Here is a 21,695-nt window from a genome sequence, read left to right as displayed (position 1 = left end):
GTTGGTTGCAGACCCTTGTGGTTCGGACAGGCCATCCTGTGACACTTGAGCTGATCTGTTTCTTCCTAAAGCAACACTGTTGTTTTGTTATTTTTCCTCTTTTGAAAGTGTGATCAACTGTTTTGTGATTAATACCTTGATTGATTAAGCTGAAGGAATCACTGTTGTTTAATTTACTCTTCACCATTTATATTCTGTTTATTCTTTTGCATTTCATTCAGCTTGGACAATGAAAATAGGGTTGTCAACTTTTCCTTTGTTTTACAGTCCTTTCTTACCGAGCCTCATTTCTAAGTCTCATGCCTTTACAGGGTGCTCTGGTGTCTCATACAAAGCTCCATGGGAATATTATTATATTACTCTTCCAAAAAATCCTCAATCCCAAAGCACCTCAAAAAGCCTCTCCAAGCTGTTTCCCATGGTGTTTAAAAAAAAAAAAAAAAAGAGAAGAAGAAAATGGTGGTGGCAGTGTAAATATTTTAGTTGATTTGGGTACATAAATATTTAAAACAAATTCTCCTGTATTATTCCAAAATGACAACCTGAAATCCTGTCTCAAATTAATTTAATTTCATTGTATAGAATAGAGCAGATTTAGGTACATTTGTGGTTCACCAGCTATGTCTAGATTCTGTGTTAAGAAAATTTTTTGTGATTGCTGTATTCACATGCAGTTGTTGCTGCTCTCAGGAGTGCCTCTTATAAGGTCTATCTAGCATTGGGACCTCATGTTTGGGAAGAAAGCCAGTGCTTAGTTATTGTGTAAGCTTCTGGAGGCTTGCAATGGTGAGTGAAGGAAGTTGCTAGCAACTCTAGAGGTGTAATAAGAGAAATAGTTTTAGGTTATGAAAACTTGTGGACTTTTAATCTGTTTGACTGTCAAACACATCAGATTGAAAGTTGCCTCCTTTCTGAGGTAAGCCCACTGTGCTTGCCTGAAGTGAAAAGGAGGCGGCAATAAAGCTTTTCTCTTGAAGATACTGACCAGCTTTAATAGTAATTATACTTTGATAAGGTTGTGAAAGTGTAATTAGTTTCTCTTGGGGTATCTTAGAATGTATTAGATTTTGTTAGTAAGGTGAGTTGAGAGAAGAGACATGACCTGACCTTACCCAGTCTTCCCTCTGCCTGGAACTTTTCCTGTTCTTTTGCCTTCACCTTTTGCAAAGTCCCTTCCTGAAGCAGTGACCTGGTGCTATTTGCGATTGGGTAATTTAAGGTGAAATGCATGAAGACCAATGCCTCCAGGGATAAGTAGAACAAACTGGTAACAGCCTAGGGTGATTTTGACTTGAAAAATTCATATAGGGAAGGAAAGGGCTCTTTATCACACAGAAACTGGCTAAATGCATGTGCTTGTTTGTCCAGGGCAATATACTTACTTGTTTTAATTAGGATTTCTTTATTACATTCTCTAGATGCTTGTCACTCTCTTCATCGAATCTGATATTGGATTCAAAGCCCATTGCACCTCCAACCCAGACCAATGGATTTACTCCAGACCTGTTGAAAAATGGCGGCAGCCATCCTGGTGATGCTTTGGAGAACAGCCACCTCCTGGAGAGTATAAATTCACACCGGGCTGTTTATGTCCAGAAAAAACGCAAATCAGCTTCGGAGGCCGGCAGAGCTGGTATGGCTCCTGGACGGGTTATTGCATCCTTTCCAGAAGGCCCTGTGAATGCAGTGATGAGAAAGGCACAGTCGGTTCATGACCTTGTTCATGAGGGTAAGGACACTGATTGAGTGGTAGTATAAACTCAGAAATGAAATGGGGAGATTTGAGTTTGAGTAGAGATTTAAATTAAGCTAATGTCTTTCTGTGTTCTGAGCTGCGGGCTTTACATCTCTTTTAATTCTTAGCCCATCAAGGGAAAATATTTTCAATTTGTAATACAGATGCTGGTCTCCTAATTATCAGTTTCTGATATTTGTCTGGCACCTGTGGGAGGAGAAATGCCAAAGGTGAAAAGGACTGCAAAGAAAGCCTCTCTTGCCATGGGTAGGTGTTCCAGGTCAAGAGTGAAGCTCCCCCAGAGTGGGGAGGGAGAAAGAGGGAAGGAGAGTGCAATAAAAGGGAGCTTACTGTATCTGTGCAGTCTGCGTGAAAGAACTCCAGTTTCATGAGCCATCAATAAGCACTCTGTTTGTTTTAAAAAAAATAAACCTTATCACTGCAACACCATGTATATATGAGTGGATTAGAGGACTGACGGTTTGTGCCTGCTTCCTCCGGCCTTTCAATTAATGATCAGAGTGGTCTGAGGTCTTCCGTCTGTATGCTTTAAGAACAGGTCTCTCATCAGGTAAGCTGCAGTGTGTTAGCAGTATGAGGGATGGGGGAAAAAAAGAAAGCTGTTGAGGCTTGGTAATATTAACCTGAAGCAGTGGTTTTGAACACCTCTTCCCTGGGCTGAGCCGAGTCACATAAGCTGAAGCAACCCTGTTACTTTCCAGTTTTGGAATTCACTGCAGGCCCTTTTCTATTTTTGGTATGTTTGTCTGTTTAATTTTCACAGATAAGGGTCCTGGAGTGATACCTTCTGCCAAGCAGCGTCCTCAGACTCTGATGGTGGTTGAGAAGGATACCAGACCTAACAATTGCAGGGTGTTATCAGCCAGTCTCTTGAAGATGGATGGATCTGGTGCTCTGCTGGCCAAAGATGTCCGGACTGCAAAACCAAAGTCCTACATGAACCCCACAACCAGCTTTCGGGCTAAGATGTCAAGGAGCATATCTGTAGGGGAAAATCTGTACCTTGGTTACTCCACTGAAATGTCGACTGATGGGAGGACAAGTCCTCCGGTGCCAGAGAAGACACAGCTCAGTCCCACAACAGATGCTGAGAAGATTAAGTTACCAGTGAAAGAAAATGCTCCAGTGAAGCCAGCGCTTCAGCCAGTTGTAAACTGCTCATCTCCCAAGTCCTTTCACAGCAAGTTGGCATCATCAAACCGAGCACACCTGATTCTTGACATTCCTAAGCCATTGCCTGATAGACCCACGCTGGCCTCCTTCTCACCCACTACCAAAACCAAAACCCTGCTTGAGCCACAGTCTCCGCAGTCACCTGCTGGGGCCTGTAAAAAGAAACCCTCTTTTCCTGAGGTCCGAACCTCCAAAAGGGAGAATCAAACCTCTGGGTCTCCGGTTCCTGGTAGAGAGAACTCAGCAGGACTTGTTAAGGAGAGCCCAATGGAGAGTCCAGTCTCAAGGACAGGTTGCCAAGATGAGCCAGGGGTCACAAACCTAAAACTGAGGGAGTTTTCAGAGGTCCGGCACCTAAAGTCTCCTGAAAGCACGCTGCCCAGGTGCAGGGAGAGGATCACCGGCATCGCCTGTGTGCTAGACAACCAACCCGGACTTTGCCCACTAGACCCCATCAGGCCGAGGTCTCCTACATCTGTAACTGCCTCGGCACAGGTCTCAGGTGTGCATGGATACCCATCTCCTGTCTTCCCCTTTCTGTCTCCTGTCTTTGTGAACCGCTTCACGATCCCATCACATTTCTTTACGTCCAGCTTCTGGCCTGTCTCGTCCTGTCTGCACCTGTCTCGTTCCATAAGCCATCCCCTCAATGGTGAGACACTTCTTCAGCCTGACATCTTTTTCTGAGTCTTTAATTTCCATTTTCTATGGGTCTTATGTCTCAGGTTAGATTTTAGCTGAATCTAAGGTACGAGGAGGTAGACCTCCTTGAACAATTGCACCTAGTGGTTCTAACCTTTTTTGGTCAGTCTTGAAAACTGACATGTTGTGAATCTCCCTTAGTGCATGTAAGTTACATCACCTTTGCCTCTCGAACCAGCAGATGAAGGTGCAGGCCAGTATGTATTAGCTGGACCTAGTGAGATAATTAGTGACAGTGAAGTTATGCCAGGCAGCTTGGTCCTCACTTTGTTAACATGTGCAAATGTGCAGGGTCCAGAGTGGTTTACATGCAGTTTTGTTATGTGAGATAAGGCTTGGCCAAGGCAAGTTCCTTGCTGTAACCACCTGTGAGAGCGAGAAAATCTGTGCTGCTATCACTTTGAGGACGTCTGCAAGCTAGGCGTGCAGTGCACATGCAGGCCTAGGCCTTTGGGTATGAGCATCAAGAACAAGGATTAGTTTTTGAATTATCTCTAATTTGGAGAAAAAGGTACTAGCTGGGGAACTATTTTACCTGCTGAAAGAGCTCTTGGATCTGTTACAGGCTCTGGTTTAAGGTACATCAATCATATGAAAGCTAGTAGGTAACTTCAAACTGAAGTAAAAATCCTATCCTCCAAGGCTGTGGTCTCCAGAGGTTTTTCTTTTGTGTCACAACCTGAAAGGAATTATGACTTCTCAAATTACTCAGCTGAGTTGTGCAGTCTGAAGCTGTATGTTAACCACTGCTCTGATATATTATACATTCAGGGGACGAGGCAGTGCACAGTTTTGTAATCCCTTTTGCAATGTTGTTATTATTCGTGTCTGAGAAGGAATACCTCTATTGTCCTTTGATCAATTACTTTCTGTGGTGTCAGGCTGTCCCACCATTCATTGCAATGGTGAAGTACAATATTTCTGCACCTAAGCATTGCAGAGAGATGTTCTGGGTTTGCTGCACTTTTTCTTTCTGTATTTCTAGAGGGATCAAATGCCTAAGATTGAAGCACTGGTATGCAATACAGGAAATGTTTTTTTTGTTTGTTTGGTTTTTGTTTTTTTTTTTTGTCTGAGGGACCTACTGTTCTTAAACCATAGGGTAATTGCTCTTTTGAACAGTGAGTGTGTCTGAAACTTCCAAACCCTAACCCCTGCAGAGGTGAGGTTTCCTTCAACAGAGGTGCAGCCTGGAGCTGTGGAATCATTTCTACAGCCAGGCAATAACAGTTCACTTGTTTGTACTTTTTATGCTGAGTTTTCTCTTCTAGACTTGGGAATCAAGTGAGATATCACATGATTTTTGGTCAGTTAATAGGAACCTCTGTTTGCAGAGTTAGCACAGATAGTGCAGAGAAACAGCAAATATGTATATATATATTTTTAAGCAGCTCCCAGTACACAGCATTCCCTGACAGGATATTTCAACATCATTAGTGAGTTAGTATGGTTTAGCACAGTTGATCTACAAAATTTTTTCCCCTCAGTGGATAGTTGTCAGCCTTCACCTCCTTGGAGACCACTTTTCCCAAATTTGTAGTGGTAAATGCTGGAAAAGCTGTTTAGATTGGAGCTGGCTATTGCTGTGGACAAGTTACTGTGTCTTCTGTGGATCATAATGTGGCAGTTTAGACTAGAAATGCAGGGCTGACAGTCAGAGACCTGTTCTGCTTCTGACTTGCTCTGTGACTTTTGGATTCCACTTAATTTTTCTGTCCTTCTTTTTTCCTGCTTGTATAACATCTACTGTTAAGGAGACTTAATTGTTTTTATTGAAGCATTTTGAAATCTACAGTTAAAATGCTGAAGATGTGCTGAATACTGTTGCTGTGTTTAATATTCCCTGCTGCTTTCTGAAGAGCTGTGCTCTCCACACCCAAGAGGCAGAAAACGTCTGTTACTCAAGCACTGATATTACATTTGTGACCTTTCTCCAGACTGGCATCTCGTAGAACTGGAGACCAGCATAAAAGAAAGAGTAGAGGAGAAATCCAGGAACAATAATGAGAAGAAAGAACTGGGTTAAAAAAAAAAAAGTGGGGGGGAGGGGGGAAGGGGGCAAGAATCTTGGATTGAACAGAAACCCACTGTGCTCTACCAGGTTGGGTGATTCAGGAATGAAGAATGCAGATGGAAGGGTTTGCTCATGTCCTTTTTTGTTTTTCAAGTGTATTTACGTATACATAAATGGATGTTCTTCTAGCAGTGCTTATTTATACATCTTCTAGATGTATTCATAAAATTAGCTAAGGTTCCCTGCAGCCTGTTCAGAGATGACCTTCATGAAGTGCAGAAATAACTGTGCTAGTGTGACAAAGTTCAGTTTTTAGGGTAACTAAAGGAAGTCAAATGCCCTTTGTAAATTGAAGATAACTGCAGTTTGTGTGTGTCTGTCAACGTCTTTGTTTGTGATTTATGTCTAACTCATGGAAGTGTTTCTTTTCTGAAAGCATTGCAGGCCTTTGGCTCTGATGCTTTGGAATTAGTGTCCAGTGAGCACTGGAAGAAAGCTGTGTTGCTTGCTTTTATTTTCAGGTTTTGAAATATGGTGTACCAGTATCCTGGGTTGTTTAGCAATGTGATACTGTTATGACTGGGTTTGTTAGTCAGCACTCCTCTGGACCTTAGTCCTCACTAGAGAACACTGTTATTATTCAGTATAATCCTTCATCCTCACAGTTCTTCATTGTGTGCTGTGCAAAACGATACGTGAAGAAGAGTGTGTAAGTTTCTGACTAGGTGGAGGCCAAATTAGAGGCACCTCAGATCAGTCGTATTGCCACTGGAAGACTTCTTTCAAACTTGAATTTAACTATAAATGAGAATAACATGAGTGATTTTTGACTACCCTTGACTGTAACAACATTGTATGATCCGACAGAAACCATTATTGACTTTGGAGAGGCTAAACATTAGAAAAACAGGAGTGTTTGAAACAAGAAGCATCTCTAGCTAATATGAAGGAAAGTTCACATAGAACTTTATCCAATAAGCCTCTCTAGCTAATATGAAGTAATATAGAACTTTATCCAAGGATTGACTCAAACTATCCCTAAAAATTGAATGAGAAGTGTATGCACGTGATCTTTTGAATATGTGTTAAGAAACGTTTTCTTACCCAGCTGTGAGATCTCAGATATTGGAGTGTCTGTGCCTTAGTGTGGGCTTTTATTTTTTCCTCCCCTTCAGAATCGTGCATCAGCGTAGAGCAGTGTGAGCATGTGGTATCAGAGCTCCAGGACAGCATGCGCAAAGCCATTCATCTTTACCGCATGGTGAGTGACTTCAGACACAGTCTCTATTTTAGCAGGTTGGCTTTACAGTCCACGAGCACTGAATGTGTGTGCTTGCATGCTCAAAGTATTCTCTTGACTGCGTGTTCAGTGGCAGAAGCTGCCTGGTATACTTTTCTGCACCTAAGCTTAAGCTGGGAGACAGGAACTCCTGATTTTCAACCGCTGCATTTTTCCAATGGCTTGCTATGGTATTCTGAGAAATCAATTAACTTTACAGATTGTTCTTCCTATTTGTAAGCTGAAGATAACAGTACGCTCCTTTTCAAAGGGGTATTAGGGAATTAGTTAATATTTATACTATGCTTCAGAGATATAGAATATTGTATGAACTTTAAATTTTATTATTGCCTTCTGTTCTCTGTCTTTGATGCCTGGGAAAAGTACTAGCAAATTATCGTGGGAATCCAGCTGTGAGAAGGAACATGCATCCACTTGCCTGTCCCCCTTACTGCCAGAACATCATTACATGCAGAGTATTACAACAGATCTTGTTTGCTTTGCTTTGCACTGATCTGTCAAGTTGTACTAAGTGTGAGATTTCCACGGTGAGCTTCTGCCACGTGTTCCTCTGCAGCTACAGTCTTAGTGCTTGCATTAGCTCTGTGACCTCTGCATTCCTCTGACCAGCTGCATCTGGCAGACAGAAAGAAGAAGAGACTGTGGCCCTGTGTAGCAACTGGGAAACAATACCTGTTAAGGCCCAGTATAAAGGGGTCGCTACCCAAAAATGTACTTTCCGCCTCTATCCCATTGGAGTAACGCCTCTGTTTCTTGTATGACTAGCTGTATTGGATGCATACATATATGACTAAATTGGCAGTCTCAAATGTTGAAGAAAAGGACACTTAAATGGTCTGTAAATCTTCTGCATGGCTTCACTTCCCTAAAGGGCTGAAGCTGCGTACTTTGTGCTCTATCCAAAACCCAATGCATTCTTTTTTCTTTTCTTTTGCCTCTTTATTTTCAGGTGTTAAATGATACGGAGTCTTCTACTGACAAAGATAAAATAGCAGGCCTCCTGACAGAAGCATTCTCCTTAATGAAGAAAGAATTGGATTCCCTGAAGGATGAGGAAGAACTTCCAAAGGTTACAGAGGTACTGGCACAGTCTCAAGATACCACTAGGCCACTAAATGATGGATCTGGTGCCAATCTACCAAGTCCCAAGAGTCTGGGAGATGAGCAGACACTAGCTTTGCTGGAACAGTACTCAGAGCTATTGCTACAAGCTGTGGAACGACGCATGGACAAAAAACTTTAAAAGCAGTGTCTTTCAGGTGCTTGTGAATACACAGAAATAATCCCAAGAGAAGGACCACAGAGAGATCTTCAGATTGATGTGATCATCGTGCTGGTCTAGAGCTGGTGGGGTGACCTTTAGAAATTGATTTCCTCAGGCCCCTACAACTGACTTGCTCTAATTCTTAGCAATGTGCTGGCCACAATTTTAATATTTTTTCCCAATTGTCTTCAAATTCCTGTCTCTAGACAAAGTTTTGAAAGAGGAGTTTGGAGAAATTGCCTGGAAATTTCTCCATAGCCAGGAGATCAGGATGTTTGGCACCTAAAGAAACAAAGAAAATCCCATTTATCCAAGCAAATCTGAACTGCTGACTAAATACAAAGGAGTTCCAGTGAAGCCAATCCCTTCTTCTCCAAGGCTTCAGGAGAATCAAGAAGCAGACTTTTTATGGGTTTATTTATTAATTTATTATTTTCTGACTGTTACTCTATGTCACATTTGTGACTATTATCTTTATTCTTTAACAAAAAATGTCAATCCCTTGCCATATCCCCGCGAGACACAATCTCTGTATTATAAATCCCCAACAGGGAGACAGGCTGGAGTGTCTGTGCAATTAATGAACTGTTTCTGCTTAGCTCTTGTCTTGCTGTTCTTTCTTTTCGTGCCATAGTTTGTTACCTAGAGTAATCTTATTGTTGTCTTGACTACTCTGTCTGCTTTTCTCTTGTTTCACAAGACAGTCCCCATACTGTATTTTTATCTGTGTTCACCTCCAGGGGTAAGACTTTGCAACCCTTGGACCAAGCTTTGGAGTTTGCTTAATGAAATCAGTAGTGATATTTTTAATCTGGAATTTGACATTATGTTGATATTCATGTACTGCAGCCTTTTTTTTCCTGACACCATTTTAAAAAGATTTAAATACAAATATGAAAGTTCATTTCAGCCAGCTTTCATGATTAGGAATTGGATATCAACTTTGATGTTATCATGACTGGGAAATTTGGGGTTATGATTTATTTGCTGAGAAGTGACGTTGAAAAGCTGGTTTCCATCTCATACAGTGTAACTGTGGATTTGAGAGATCTTCAGTGCAACTGCTCATCCATATCATTTGTTGTTTTCACTGTCTTGATGGAAAAATGTTTTCTTGCTTGACAGGAAAACAATACTTACATCCCAAGAAAACTGGGATTCTCTTTCCTTTTGTAAATCTATTTCACCTACCTGCAGAAAATGGTTTCTCCAGAACTTTGAACTAAGATATTTTTGAATGTGTTTTCTACCATTCCCCTACCCCCTCCCCCAAACTCTTTTCATTAATCTCTTGACTGAAACAGAAAATCTTCTTTGCATTTGTGTGTGCAATTCTCTTCTCACCCCGTGGAGCTTCTCTAAACCTATGCTGACCTGTGTTTGTTATGGCTTAAAAATGTCCAGTGATATTTTACTAGTCAATGATAAGCTAAGAAAAACAAAACAAAACATTAAAACCAATAAAAACTCTTCAGCACCTTCCCCCTTATTCCCACTCCTTTTCACAACAGAGGCAGATGCACAAAATGCTTTATTTCTTCCTCCATCTTCAGACTTGTATTTATTTTAAGGCAGAGTAATGTAATCCCATTTTATAAAACTAATGCAAGAAGCAGCTTCCAAGTGGGTGAGAGAATGCCAGCATCTGGAAGTCACTAAAGGTAGCCAGTCACTTTGTTCCATAGGTTAAAGGCCTGAAGCAATCTTCTTTTGTTTTACTGTCCTGGTTAGCATCTCTTGGAAATCCTGTGGCTCTCTGAAATGCACTCTGTTGTCTTGCTTTGTTTTATGTCCTTTCTGTGACTGGGGATCTGCATTGCAGCCTTTTTCTACTGGGACAGCCAGACTGGTGACCTGTTTCTTCAATATACTCTAGGGATGAATTATCTGCAGTTCTCGCTCTCCCCCTAACAGGTTTCTGGCTGATCACCACTGCTGAATGCTTCAGGACATGGCAGCATGGCAAGCACTTTCAGGGCTTTCCAGCTTTTTCTGCCTGTTACGTAGATCTGCTTCATCAAATGTTTCAGGTGTCCTTGCTAACCTTTCCTTCCATGGGCTTGTACTGAAACTTTAAAAGTGTCGTCTTCTAGTCCTGTCTCAGCATTGCACTCTTCCGAATCGGTTGTGCAAGAGAGGTTTGAAAAGACAAGTTGAAAAGTAGAGGAAATTTCTGGCAGTTTCCTTGAGTGAAAAGTTGTGCTGGAGATGCTGTGAGTGGAATGTCTGGTGGCAGTTGTGGGTCTGTGATGGAGTTAGTGTGGGCCAAGCTTGCTTTTAAGGTGATTAGTTCCTCCACTTTCAGACTGTGAACATGTATGTCCTAGTATACAAGAAATTTCTTGCTGTACTGGGGCCACAAGACACTCAGGTAAAATAGCAGTCCCTTCAACCCAGGTATCTTTTGGTACTGAAGATGATGGTTTGAGGGTCCTTTATATTACTTCCTTGTGCAATTTTATTCCATTTTATTATTTCTACTATGAGGTAGTGACAAAAAGGGTCAGAGAGAGCCAGAATGAAATTCACATCGAGGCACAGAGCAACAACCAGTGAAGCTGGCATAGAGATACAAAACAAAGCTCCTTGGAAATGAGACGTGGAGCAAATTTGATTTTTAAGCTGATCAAAGTGGGTTTTGTTTCCTGGAGTGGATTTTGCTTGGGGGTTATGGCTGCATGCAGGAAACCAGAGGTAAATTATTCAGAATGATGATGAAAGTGTTGGGCAAGTAGATCAGCTGGAGGATGATTGTATAGTTTAAATTAGAATAGTATGTGTAGGACATTCAGGAAAACAAAGTAGAGGTAGAGAGTCTTGGCCTGAGGAACATCATTTGGCCAATAACCATGAGACATAGTACAGAAAGGCTTCAGGAAAGTAGATTTAGGACTGAGGTGGTGATCAGTAAGAATGAGTTGAAAGATGTTTTTTTAAAGATGTCCTATTGGGCCTCTTGTTTCTTTGCTTGCTGTCCTTTAAGCAACTACATATTAAAAGGCAAAATTGTCAGCTGCTTGTCCAAGGTTTGGTAGTTAAGAACTGAGTGGTGGAAGTCCTGTAAAGGAGATGCTAGTGCCACAAGTTTGTTGCTTAGAGGCGTGATGAGATAGTACTGCTGTTTGAGACTGATGCAACTGACTCTTCCCTGGTAACTTCCTATTGCTGGCAGTAGGAAATATCCCTAAAAATTCTAGTTTACAGCAAAAAGAGAGCATAAATGTGTTACATTTTGTTGCACCTTGTGAGTATGGTTCACTACAGGCTGTCCATTAGGCCAAGTAGAGAAAAACTGAATGGTAGTTGCCTGGGAAGTGAAAAGGCTTGTGGGAGGAGGTAATAAACTTGAGTCTATCCCTCTTACTGATTTGGGATCCCTCTTACTGGTTTGTGTGGGTGTTAGCACAGGTACAACCAGACACCTGTATTAAACCAAGTTATTTGTTTAACATAGTCTGTAAAAAAAGAAAAAATTTAGATCTACCTGTTCTCCTTACATACGTTTTATCCCTTATACCCAACATTCCTGGTCAAAATGAGAACAGTGTTGTGTTCCCCCCGGCCCCATCTTCATAGTAAATAGTGTCACTTTGCCTGCGAGACCCCTTGCTTCGTTCTTAGGCCCTCTGAAGTGGTGCAGGAGGAAGCGCAGCAAACTCGGTGTCATTCCTGCCGCGGGTCGCTGAGGCCTTCCTTTCCCTCAGTAGCACCCAGATGATGTATGGTGTTTGTGCGTTTCCTCCACCTCCTCTCTCAGGTTGTCTTCTCCTTTCTGTCAGCTCTCCCAGGTGATGGTTGGGGTAGGCCTTAGAGCATCCTCACCAAAATCCCCCATTTTGGAGAATTCATCACACCTCAGAGAACTGGGGTGTTTCCCTACAGGAGTAGAAATATACAAACTTAATTTTTTTAAAGAAAGGATATGTATATAATTATATATAAGGAAAAAATACAGGTATTTAAACACCATTGGTAGAAGTCATGCATGTATATGGTGTCATCTCCCCCCCGTCCCCAGATGTGCAACATCCAGGATACTAAATCATAAAAACCTCAAGAAAATAATAGAAGCAGGTCTTGTGCGGCCCCTGAGCGAGCAGGCTGTTCTGTGGGGTAAGACAAGCACGCCCCGTGTTTCAGACTGAGTGTTGTAGAGAACAGCGGGCACTGGGCTCTGTGTTCATGTAGGTGACCTGCTGTACCCATGGAGGGGGAAATGCGCGGGCAGCAACTTTAGGAATAAGCCATGTCCACCCTGCATGTCTTGCGTATGCCCTAGGCACCGGACAGCTCTACCTGTGGTCTTCAACACTACCCTTCTCCTTCAGTGGTTTAAATAAAAACAAAAGCCCAACCCTCTTGCTTTATTTATAAATGTGTTTTTATACTTTTGCCTCCAAGTAAAATAATCCTTTAAAATGTCTTTTCTTTAATTTGAAAAAATAAAAAGTTGTTTGGTTTTTCTTCTTCTTTTTCTTTCTTTTTTTTTTTTTTTTTTTTTTTTTTGCACTGTGAGGCTTCCCCCCCGTGCGGGAGCTGTTTTTAACTCTGTATTCATTTGTACTCCGTGTCTTAAACTGTTTCAATAAAAATGTGATCATTTGGTACAGCCGTTCCTCGCCGGCAGCACCTGGGGGCTCTTTTTTTCCCTCAGCCCGGGCCGGGGCCTCCTCGGGGGCCGGGATGGGGCTGGCTCCGCGCCGGGGCCGGGGGCGGAGCGCGGGGCCGGGCCCGGCCGGGCCGGGCCGTGCGGGGAGGCGGCGCGGCCATGGCGGAGGGCGCGGCGCTGAGGGCTGTCAGGGGCTGCCTGGCCGCCTTCCCGAGGGACGCCCGCGGTGAGCGCCGGGCTGGGCCGGGCCTGAGCGGCCTCGTGGCTCCGGCCAGAGGCGCGGGGGCCGGGAGGAGCCCGCTGGGGAGCGGGGGGAGGCCGCGGGGCTGGCGGCGCAACCGTAGGGGGACGGCCACGCGTGGCCCGGGCGCCGTCAGCCCCTGAAGAAAGTGATGCGTTTGGGTTGTCTTCCGATGTGCAAAGAGGCAAAGCAAAGCGCCGTTACGGCTTCTGAGTAGCTTCTCGCCGTGTCTTTGCTGCCACCTCGGTGGAGGCTTTATAAAGGCTTTTATCAGAGGTGAATCCCCTGTAACACGCGGCCTTCCAGGCGGCACGGCTCTCCCGTGGGCCCCCAGCGGGGATGCGTGTGGGGGGAGTCTGGCTGGCAGCAGGAGGGTGCCTGCCCCTGGCCTAGAAGTGCTCTGCGACAAGGTCAGAGCTTTAACAGAGTGACTTAGGGAGTCTGAAGGGCACTGCTTGCTCTCAGCGACCACCAGTGGTTTGGGGTTTAAAGCCACTTAGAGCTCTATTACAGGGCGCTTCACTTGGGACGTGGAGTAAAACTGCTTCTCGTTTGCCTGGACAGAGTTGGGGTGGATGGAGTGTGTGCCGTATCTGGATAGGCCTCCGTCCCCGCTGGAGTTTTATCGAGAGTGGGTGAGTCCAAACAAGCCCTGCATAATTCAGAATGCCATCAGCCACTGGCCAGCTCTGAAGAAATGGACCTCAGCATACCTTAGGTAGGAATGAGCTTTTGAGCATGACTTGGGTTCAATTTAAGTTGACCCCACTGAAAGGCCCTTTGTTAATGTTTTTATTCATGAGATTATCTCAGATTCCTCTGTGCATCTGTATGAAGGTGTTCAGTCATCTCCTTTACACAACGTCCAAAACTCAAGTATAAATTTCTTCCTATGGACATACTACTCTGAGCAGTTCAGATTCTGTAGGAAGGGTGAGTATTTTGACTGGGTACAGCCAGTAGACTCACATTATCAAAACCGAGTCCATTCCTAGTGTCCTGACGTGTGCTCCACCCTGTATCTCCTCAGTTAGAGTGGGGCTGTAGTGCTGTAAAACCAGACTGACTTGTTTGTGACCAACTGCATCCTGTTTTTTTTAAAGAAATAATGGAGCATTTTAACAATGTCTGAATTTTAGAAAAGCAAGTTCTTTTTTGAGAGGGGATTGTTGGTTAGACCTAAAATAAATGCATTTTTAAATTAAATTTGTCATTGAAGTATGGTCTATTAGTCTCAAAATGTATGTCTGTCAGTCCCTGTCTACACTTTCTCTCTCAGTAGCTTTTGAACATAAGGCCACACAGATTTGGCTGGATTGAGTGGTCCTGAGGATATCAGGCTCTGGCACAATTCATGAGAAGTGACTAAAGAGCGCCTTCTTTCTGTCTCCTCTGAGGAAAAGGGGGATACTTCATGAACTCACCTTGTAGAGATGAGAGAATTCAGAGAGGCAAAAGACACTCCTGTTGCCTTGAATGCAAGGAGCAATTGGAGCAGAGTCCTTAACAGACAGTAGAAAATCTTGTCAAAAGATAGGCATCTACAGAAAGCCAGGCTTCTTATTTTTGCTGCCCATGAAGCATGTTGTTCTTAAAGTAACCAGCATCTAATACATGAGCCAATTACAGGTCTGGCCATAAACCTGTGATTTATTTTGCAGGGAGGTAGTAGGTCCCAAGGTAGTGAGTGTGGCAGTAACACCAAATGGTTATGCAGATGCGGTGTTTCAGGACCGTTTTGTCATGCCAGAGGAGCGCCAAATGCCTTTCATGGACTTTCTGGACATTGTGGAGAAGAAAGTGACCTCTCCCAACGTATTCTATGTGCAGAAGCAGTGTTCAAACCTCACTGAGGAGTTCCCTGAACTTGTCTGTGATGTGCAGTCTGACATACCATGGATGAGTGAGGCACTTGGTAAACTTTCTGTTTCTCCTACATTGAGTAAAATATTTTTTATATAACTTTAAAACAGCCATGCCACATACATGATTCTGTTGCTGGTTACCACTGCTCAGTTTGGTTCCATTCCCTTAGAAAGGAAAACTGGTGAAATAATCATAGAGTAATCCTAGTTTGGGGTTTGGTTTACTCCAAAATCAGCAACTTAATTGTGTTTTGTCACCATCACAATGAAACATTATGGTAGTAGTGCTGTACAGCACCTCTTTCCATGTAGTGGCTTTTTTCTGGTTTAGAGTCATGTTTGGACTTGAATTTGTGCTGTTGCTACCAAAGTTATAAGAAATGAGTGAACACACAACCTCGCTTTTGTATCATTCCAGGTGTTTGTTTCTCTTAAACTCTGTTCCATCGAAGTTGGTTTCTATTTTCCAGGATATATTTCCTTCAAATGTTAATTTACTATGAGCTCACGTTCCTTTTGCAGCTAAACATAAATGTGCTGCAGTTTCTCTGTGAGCTAAATCTTAGGGATTCAGGATGTGAAAATGAAGATTGTAACCCTCAGTTTGGCACTGGGTAGTGAAGCCTGATGGGCGCTACAGTAGCTTCCCGTGCAGAAGCTACTGTTGCTCACAGAGTGCTATTTGCAATGGAAACTGTCATAGTTAGGAAGGTAGCTGAAAGATAGAAATAAACCAATTTGCCAAAAAAATATTTAAAATGCTTTTAGACATGATGCTTCAAATTCCCTTTTTGTTGAAAACATTTTTTTTTTTCCCCTAACCATTCAGGGAAGAAGCCTGATGCTGTGAATTTCTGGCTCGGAGAATCAGCTGCTGTGACATCTTGTAGGTATTGTATGGCGCTGTCTTTTCTGTGCTTTCAGTACAAGCTTAAGCAGACTTGTTTTGAGTTAGTGGCTCGGTAGAATGGTATGTTTTCTCTGACAGGGCAGTGCTACTTTAACATGCATTCTTTCAATTGCTCTTCTGCAGCCTCTTGCTGCTCTTTTCTCTGGGTGCATCTTCTGGATGTGGCATCAGGCAAGGCACTGATGATTTCCGTCCTGTTGATGTTGAGGCCAGCTTAGGTGTAAATCAAACCAGATCCATCCGTGCCAGGCCACAGGATGTTGTCCCACACGTAACTTTCTTATGCAGCGCATTAGAGAATGCATGAAATTGAGACAGGGTGCGCTTTGCTTGGCCATTCTGAACTTCAGGTTTTGTAAGAGTATTTGAGAGCCAGAAATCCCACCTGCTCTCAAGTGCCAGTCAGTTGACTTCATAGCAGTTGGGTGATAGTGTCTATCCCAGATGTCACTGTGTTTTTGTAACCTGTATTTGTGTATTTCTGATAAGGTGATTTTGGAACTTGCTTGCCTGAGTACATTTGCTACATCATATTGCTGGTTTCCACTCCCACTGGCCACAAGAGGAGGAAGTGGCCTGATAATTAGAAGATGAGCTGATACTTTCAGGTCACTGTAGTTTTGGAGGTAGAGAAGGAAACAACATTGATTTTATTTTTCTCTCTTTTTACATCTCTTTTTTTCTAAATCTTAGTACATAAAGATCATTATGAGAACTTGTACTGTGTGATATCTGGAGAGAAACATTTTCTACTGCATCCACCGAGTGACCGTCCCTTCATCCCATATGGTACACAATTTACTATATGTGTATGTCTGGCAGCTGGAAAGGGGTGATATTAAATGCTGAAAGACATAAAAATGGGGGCAAAGATAACATGTTTATACAGTTTTGGTTTTTTTCCACTGCACACAGAAATCTCCTATTGCGTGCAGCACATGGGTTTGTAATGCAAACATTATTCTGAGGTCAGGTTTTCCTGCCCTATAAAATAATAGGTTCAATGACACTTCTTGCAATCTCTTTAGCTTTAGAATATTTCAGGTATTTGTGTCTTGTCAGTATGTAGCATGTCATCTTTGATGTTTAACAGGTTTGAATTCTTCCTGATCATTCTTTTCTTTAGGAAAAAAAAAGCCAGGAAACTGAAAAGCAAGTTGTAATTTAATGAAATATTTAAGTTACTAACAGAATCTCTGAAAGCTATATAAATGAACAAAGAGATTCTTATGACAGCATTACTTTGCCTGTTTTCTCTTTCTTCTTGTTGTTTTCCTGGGTACGCAGTAGTCATTTGTTCTGTTACAAAAGTCATCTAGACAATTGACAGCTTAACTCCGTGCCTTATATTTTTTTTCCAATTCTTTGATTTTCAAATCTTCAGATCAGCTGAATGTAGAGTGCTATATGACACTAATGTGATTTTGCCTACGTACAAGCACAGCTCTGATGTTGTAATTATACTGTTTTTATTTTGTTTACAACATTGAAATATATGTCATATGATTCATGTCTTGTAAAAGAAGTGACTGTTAAAGCATTGAACACAGATAATGCTTACATTTTGTAGTGTATAGTAAAAGGGTGACTCTGTCTTTTTGAACATCAGGTTAATGGAGAGAGACTCTCTCAAGTGGTTACAAAAGCACATTTGCTGAAGCAATGGAAGAAAAGCATGCTGCTTTTCTGAAAGTGTCTGAAGCGGGTGATAAGCCCTGTAGGGTGAAATTAAAAGTGAAAGGCTAGCCACAAGTCATTAACAGCTCTGGAAAAGGCTGTCTTGCTAGACTGACCTAAGAAGAAAGGACAGAATATAGAATACTGGGTAAGTCAGGGATGTGTTTATGACTTCTGAAAGGGAAACAAGATAGTTACTGGAACAAAATAGGACCAGGAGAAAAACAGGTTTTGAGGAAGAGAAGAGAATAATTTCTATGCGAAAAAAAGGTTGGAGTTCCAAACAGGAAGGCAGTTCAGTATTCTGGCTGACTTAAAATAAGACAAACCAGGAACTAGATAAAAATTGCAATGAACAAAGAGAAGGACAGAAAATTGAAAATGTTTTTTTCTTAATTTTTCTGTCACTTAGTGAAAGTGTGACGTGCCCTTCCATTAGTTTCTCTGTGTTGTGCCATTTAATTCTTTCTGTGGTTCCAGAGCTCTATCAGCCAGCAACTTACCACGTATCAGAAGATGGCTCATATGAAATTGTGGATGAGAAGACTGCAGATAAGGTAAAAATGATATAAAGAACACAGTCGATGTGAAAAGTAAAGCTAGTTTTGCACACTGCTGAGCTCTTAAACCAAGTTTTTTGATGAATATTTAGAAATCCCACATTATTGGAAAGAATTCCCAGATATTTCACTTGTACGTTACTATTTGCAAAGAATACCCAGCTTCCACACAAAAAAGAATAAAATTACTGCATATCTGAAACCACTGATGTCATAAGCTGTCTCCCTTACACCAAACTTAAATAGATCCAGTAAAGGATTTTTAAATGAATCAACAATAAAGGAACTGATTTAATACAGTCCTCTGCGTTCACCTTTTCTGGTCCTCTACTCAGGGATGTATTTTGCTTTACAGCAGTATCACCCAGTGCAATAAAACATGCCTGTCTCAATGAATAAATTGTGTTTGCTTAGTTATAGTAATATTTATTTGATTAGAATGTGTAGATCTGAAGTCACTTTACAAAAACTCAGCACCCTTTTGTATATAATCTCTCTCTTTTTGTCTGTGCAATATGTGATTAATGCTACAGCTGAACTGGAGCCTGGGTTTTTTTTCTCTGTTTACAGAGTGATGCTCATAGACTCTAACAGGAGCATTCTTGTCATACATACAGTAAGGTGGAGTGCTGAGGTTTGTAACTCTGTAGGGCAAAGAAGAAATTAATGCAGGCAACAGGGATGTTCCAGCAGGAAGGAGGGTGTTTAGTTGACAGGAATCAAAGTAGATCAGAACACTTCAGAAGAAGAAAGGAATTTCTAAAATTTCAAAGGACGTTTTGAAAGTATGCCATGAGAGTGAAACTTGATGGCTGACATTTAGCAGCTTTTCCCTAATTAGAAATGCTTCACTGAAGAAGGCAAATTTTTGCATCCTTGACCTATTCTGAGTTGAGTGTAGAAAGCTGTGTAGCATGTGTAATGTTTTGCTAGGCAAAATATGTTTCATAACTAGTGAGTTTGATTGTCAGTTGTTTTCCTGGAAGCTTGCTGGAAACGCTTGCCATGGTCAGTACCATAGATATACTCTTTTGCTTTCAGGTGCCCTGGATCCCTCTGGACCCTTTAAACCCAGATCTAGAAAGGTATCCGGAGTATGCTCAGGCAAAACCTTTGCAGTGTACAGTGAAAGCTGGTGAGATGTTATACCTCCCTTCTCTCTGGTTCCACCATGTTCAGCAATCACATGGCTGTATAGCAGGTAAAATACACAAGATTTCCGGGTATATTTTTGAGTTGCACTGGGTGTATGCAGATAAGAGATTGCATAGCAAAGCATAACTGTGACCAAAGGTCCCCTTAATGTCATCTACCTCCCTTCAAGAAAAAATAAGAATATCTGCAGATGCTGATCCTGTTCTATTCCATGGGGCTATCTTCTTGCAGTTTGTTTTGCTTGTAATTCATATGATTGTCAACAAGAGTCAGGGATGTATCAGAAAAAAATATGTTTGTAGTTGTCAGATTAGGAGAAGAAAAGTTAATTCAGTGATTGTGATCCAGATTTTGTTTATGGTAGGGAGCTAAGTAGTTTGTCTGCCTAGTCTGATAACTGCAAGCAGGTCATTTACATACCTTTCACAATTAAACTGCATGTAGTGCATGACATTAGCACATCAGCAAAAAGGATTTGGGTGAAGAAAAGGAAACCAGAAACACAAGTTTTAGGTGTGGATGTAGACACAACATGGAAGCTACTCTGTTGTTATGTGAGCTGGAATTCGCTCTGACCCAGTCTTTTACCTTGCTAATAAGCCCATGCTTGTGTTACTGCTCCCCTGCGCTTATCAGAAGACTTCCATCTCTTTCTTTGTAGGATGCATCATCATCTCGCTTTTTATTTTTCTGCTTCCCCAGGAAAGTTCGAGAATTTCAAGCATTGCTCATTTGGTGCAGGTGGAGGGGTAGGGATGGGAAGTAGTGCAGAGTGTTATCATTATGTCCTCTAAATTTTGCAAGGTTTGCAGAAGTTTTTTCGTTGTCCTTCACCTGCAATAATCCTGCCTGCCCAGACAGAGTAAATAAAGTATTTTGAATAACATAGCATTAGTATTTGTGTTACACCGCAAATATTGCAAACCATTTTTTCAGTATTGGCAACAGTGTGATAAAAAGTCCAGTTAGCTATAAAGCAGTATTTCTAGTTCTCTTTTCCCAGTACTGCTATATCTGTCCTTAAAGACAGAAAAAGTAGAGTTGTTTCCAGTTGCAAACCCCCAGCCACTGTTTGTCTCTGTCTAGCAGAAACGCTAAAGGGTTGCTCTGTTTATTCAGCCTTTTGTTAACTGCACTGCATTCTGTATGCACTTGAAAATCAATATTTTCTTGGTCTGGTCCAGTGGGTGTTGGAAACTAGTGTATGCCTTCCTACAAGAACCATTGGTAAAACATTATATAGTGCTTGACTTAGTTTTTTTTTTGTTTTTTTTTTTTTTTAAAGCAGATGTTACACCAAATTTAAATTGAGATTCAGAATTAAAGCACTGTCTAATTACTCACCATTTTGATTAAGTGGTTAGTTTGCCATCTGTCACACACTCAGAGAAAGAGAGTTTCCTATCCAGATACTAAACTTTGAAGTGTGTTTGGTATCTGCAGCCTAATTAGGAGGAGACATTTCATGTTCCTATACATTTTGCCAGTTTCTGCTCCAAGGAATCCCAAGGACAGTCTAAAGAGGATGTGGTTTGAGTTGACGGAGTTGCATTGGCAGCAAAGAACTCACGTTTGCTCATGTTACGTTTGGCTGTAGTCAAAATTTTACTCATTCCAAAGTTCAGTCAGTAACAGGGAAACGCCTGAACTATCTGAGCTGTCTGAAACATTGTGTGAACGTTTGTAAATCATTACATTACAGCTCTAGGAATGCCTTTTTTTTTTTTTTTTCTCTCCTCAGTGAATTATTGGTATGACATGGAATATGACCTAAAGTACAGCTATTATCAACTGCTAGATTGTCTCACAAAAGCTGTGAAAGTGTTATAGCGGAGGTGGGAGACTTGAGCTGGCAATCTTCCTCCCTGATGTGATGCAGTCATCAGCATCTGTGACTGGAATACAGACCTGATTCAAGTGAAAAGAACCGAACACTGAATTATCTTCAACAACGAATGTCAAACAGCTCATGGCTATTTTGCTTGATTTCAGAGTCTCAGGTCAATTGGCCAGGTTTTCCGGCTTGTAAGTAGAAGATGCGATATCAGCATTTTTAGGACTTTGCATATTGCCCCAGTGATGGTGAACAGAATAAAGTTTGAAAGGAGGCGATCCAGGTTTTGGAAGTCCCAAAACAGAAGCCATGACATTTATTTAGGTCTACAGATGGTTTTTGTAACAAGCCAAAGGAAGAATCTGCTCTGCCACCCATGCGTCAGGCTGCATCAGTCCAACGCATACATCCAGCTTAAGGCAAAAATCCTGTCCAGTTGTGATCACTAAGTTCAGTTGCTGTGGTGTTTTGGTGGTGAGAAGTTACAACTTCTGCAATAAAAGGCCAGTTTAAAAGCTTACTTCTGTACTAATTTCTGACATTTCTCAAATGATGTGATGCATGGAGAACATTTAGAAGGATGTGCAAAGGTCAGTGGTGGCTATGCTCCCTGTTAAGCTACATGTTTTTATTAC

At 41.8% G+C, this 21,695-nt stretch overlaps 2 protein-coding genes across 11 annotated transcripts in view; both read left to right on the top strand.

Annotated features, from left to right (window-relative positions):
* MAPKBP1 (mitogen-activated protein kinase binding protein 1) overlaps positions 1-12,821 on the top strand; it is a 96,809-nt gene extending 83,988 nt beyond the window's left edge. For 2 of the 5 annotated variants that reach the window (XM_050711093.1, XM_050711092.1), the window contains exons 28-30: positions 1,419-1,729; positions 6,821-6,906; positions 7,895-12,680. In XM_050711093.1, coding sequence (XP_050567050.1) covers positions 1,419-1,729; positions 6,821-6,906; positions 7,895-8,188 — 691 coding nt within the window. In that variant the 3' untranslated portion in view covers positions 8,189-12,680. Of the gene's footprint in view, positions 1-1,418; positions 1,730-2,519; positions 3,582-6,820; positions 6,907-7,894 lie in introns of all 5 variants that reach the window. The other 3 variants (XM_035539797.2, XM_035539798.2, XM_050711091.1) reach the window with 3 other exon arrangements.
* A 121-nt stretch (positions 12,822-12,942) lies between these two features.
* JMJD7 (jumonji domain containing 7) lies at positions 12,943-21,580 on the top strand. Of its 6 annotated transcripts, none has more exons than XM_050711328.1 (8): positions 12,943-13,044; positions 13,573-13,777; positions 14,721-14,974; positions 15,754-15,810; positions 16,528-16,623; positions 17,992-18,068; positions 19,113-19,272; positions 20,968-21,580. In XM_050711328.1, the coding sequence occupies exons 2-8, from the start codon at positions 13,635-13,637 to the stop codon at positions 21,054-21,056; spliced, it is 876 nt and encodes a 291-aa protein (XP_050567285.1). In that variant the 5' UTR covers positions 12,943-13,044; positions 13,573-13,634; the 3' UTR covers positions 21,057-21,580. The 6 variants fall into 6 exon arrangements, with proteins under 6 accessions (XP_050567285.1, XP_050567286.1, XP_035395987.1 ...); XM_050711329.1 differs by having other exon boundaries at positions 12,948-13,044; positions 13,624-13,694; positions 14,791-14,974; XM_035540094.2 differs by having other exon boundaries at positions 12,948-13,044; positions 13,624-13,777.
* Positions 21,581-21,695: the final 115 nt, after the last annotated feature.

Source organism: Cygnus atratus, chromosome 5, assembly GCF_013377495.2.
Source record: "Cygnus atratus isolate AKBS03 ecotype Queensland, Australia chromosome 5, CAtr_DNAZoo_HiC_assembly, whole genome shotgun sequence".
Taxonomy (NCBI): domain Eukaryota; kingdom Metazoa; phylum Chordata; class Aves; order Anseriformes; family Anatidae; genus Cygnus; species Cygnus atratus.
The sequence above is the reverse complement of the archived record's forward strand: the minus strand, read 5'-3'. Positions and strand labels throughout refer to the sequence as shown.

Excerpts from the sequence above, each read along its gene's own strand:
- JMJD7 (XM_035540094.2), top strand. The coding sequence starts at position 12,978 with ATGGCGGAGGGCGCGGCGCTGAGGGCTGTCAGGGGCTGCCTGGCCGCC. Across the intron at positions 13,778-14,720 it reads TGGACCTCAGCATACCTTAG|GGAGGTAGTAGGTCCCAAGG; the intron begins GTAGGAATGAGC and ends TTTATTTTGCAG. Across the intron at positions 19,273-20,967 it reads ATCACATGGCTGTATAGCAG|TGAATTATTGGTATGACATG; the intron begins GTAAAATACACA and ends TTCTCTCCTCAG.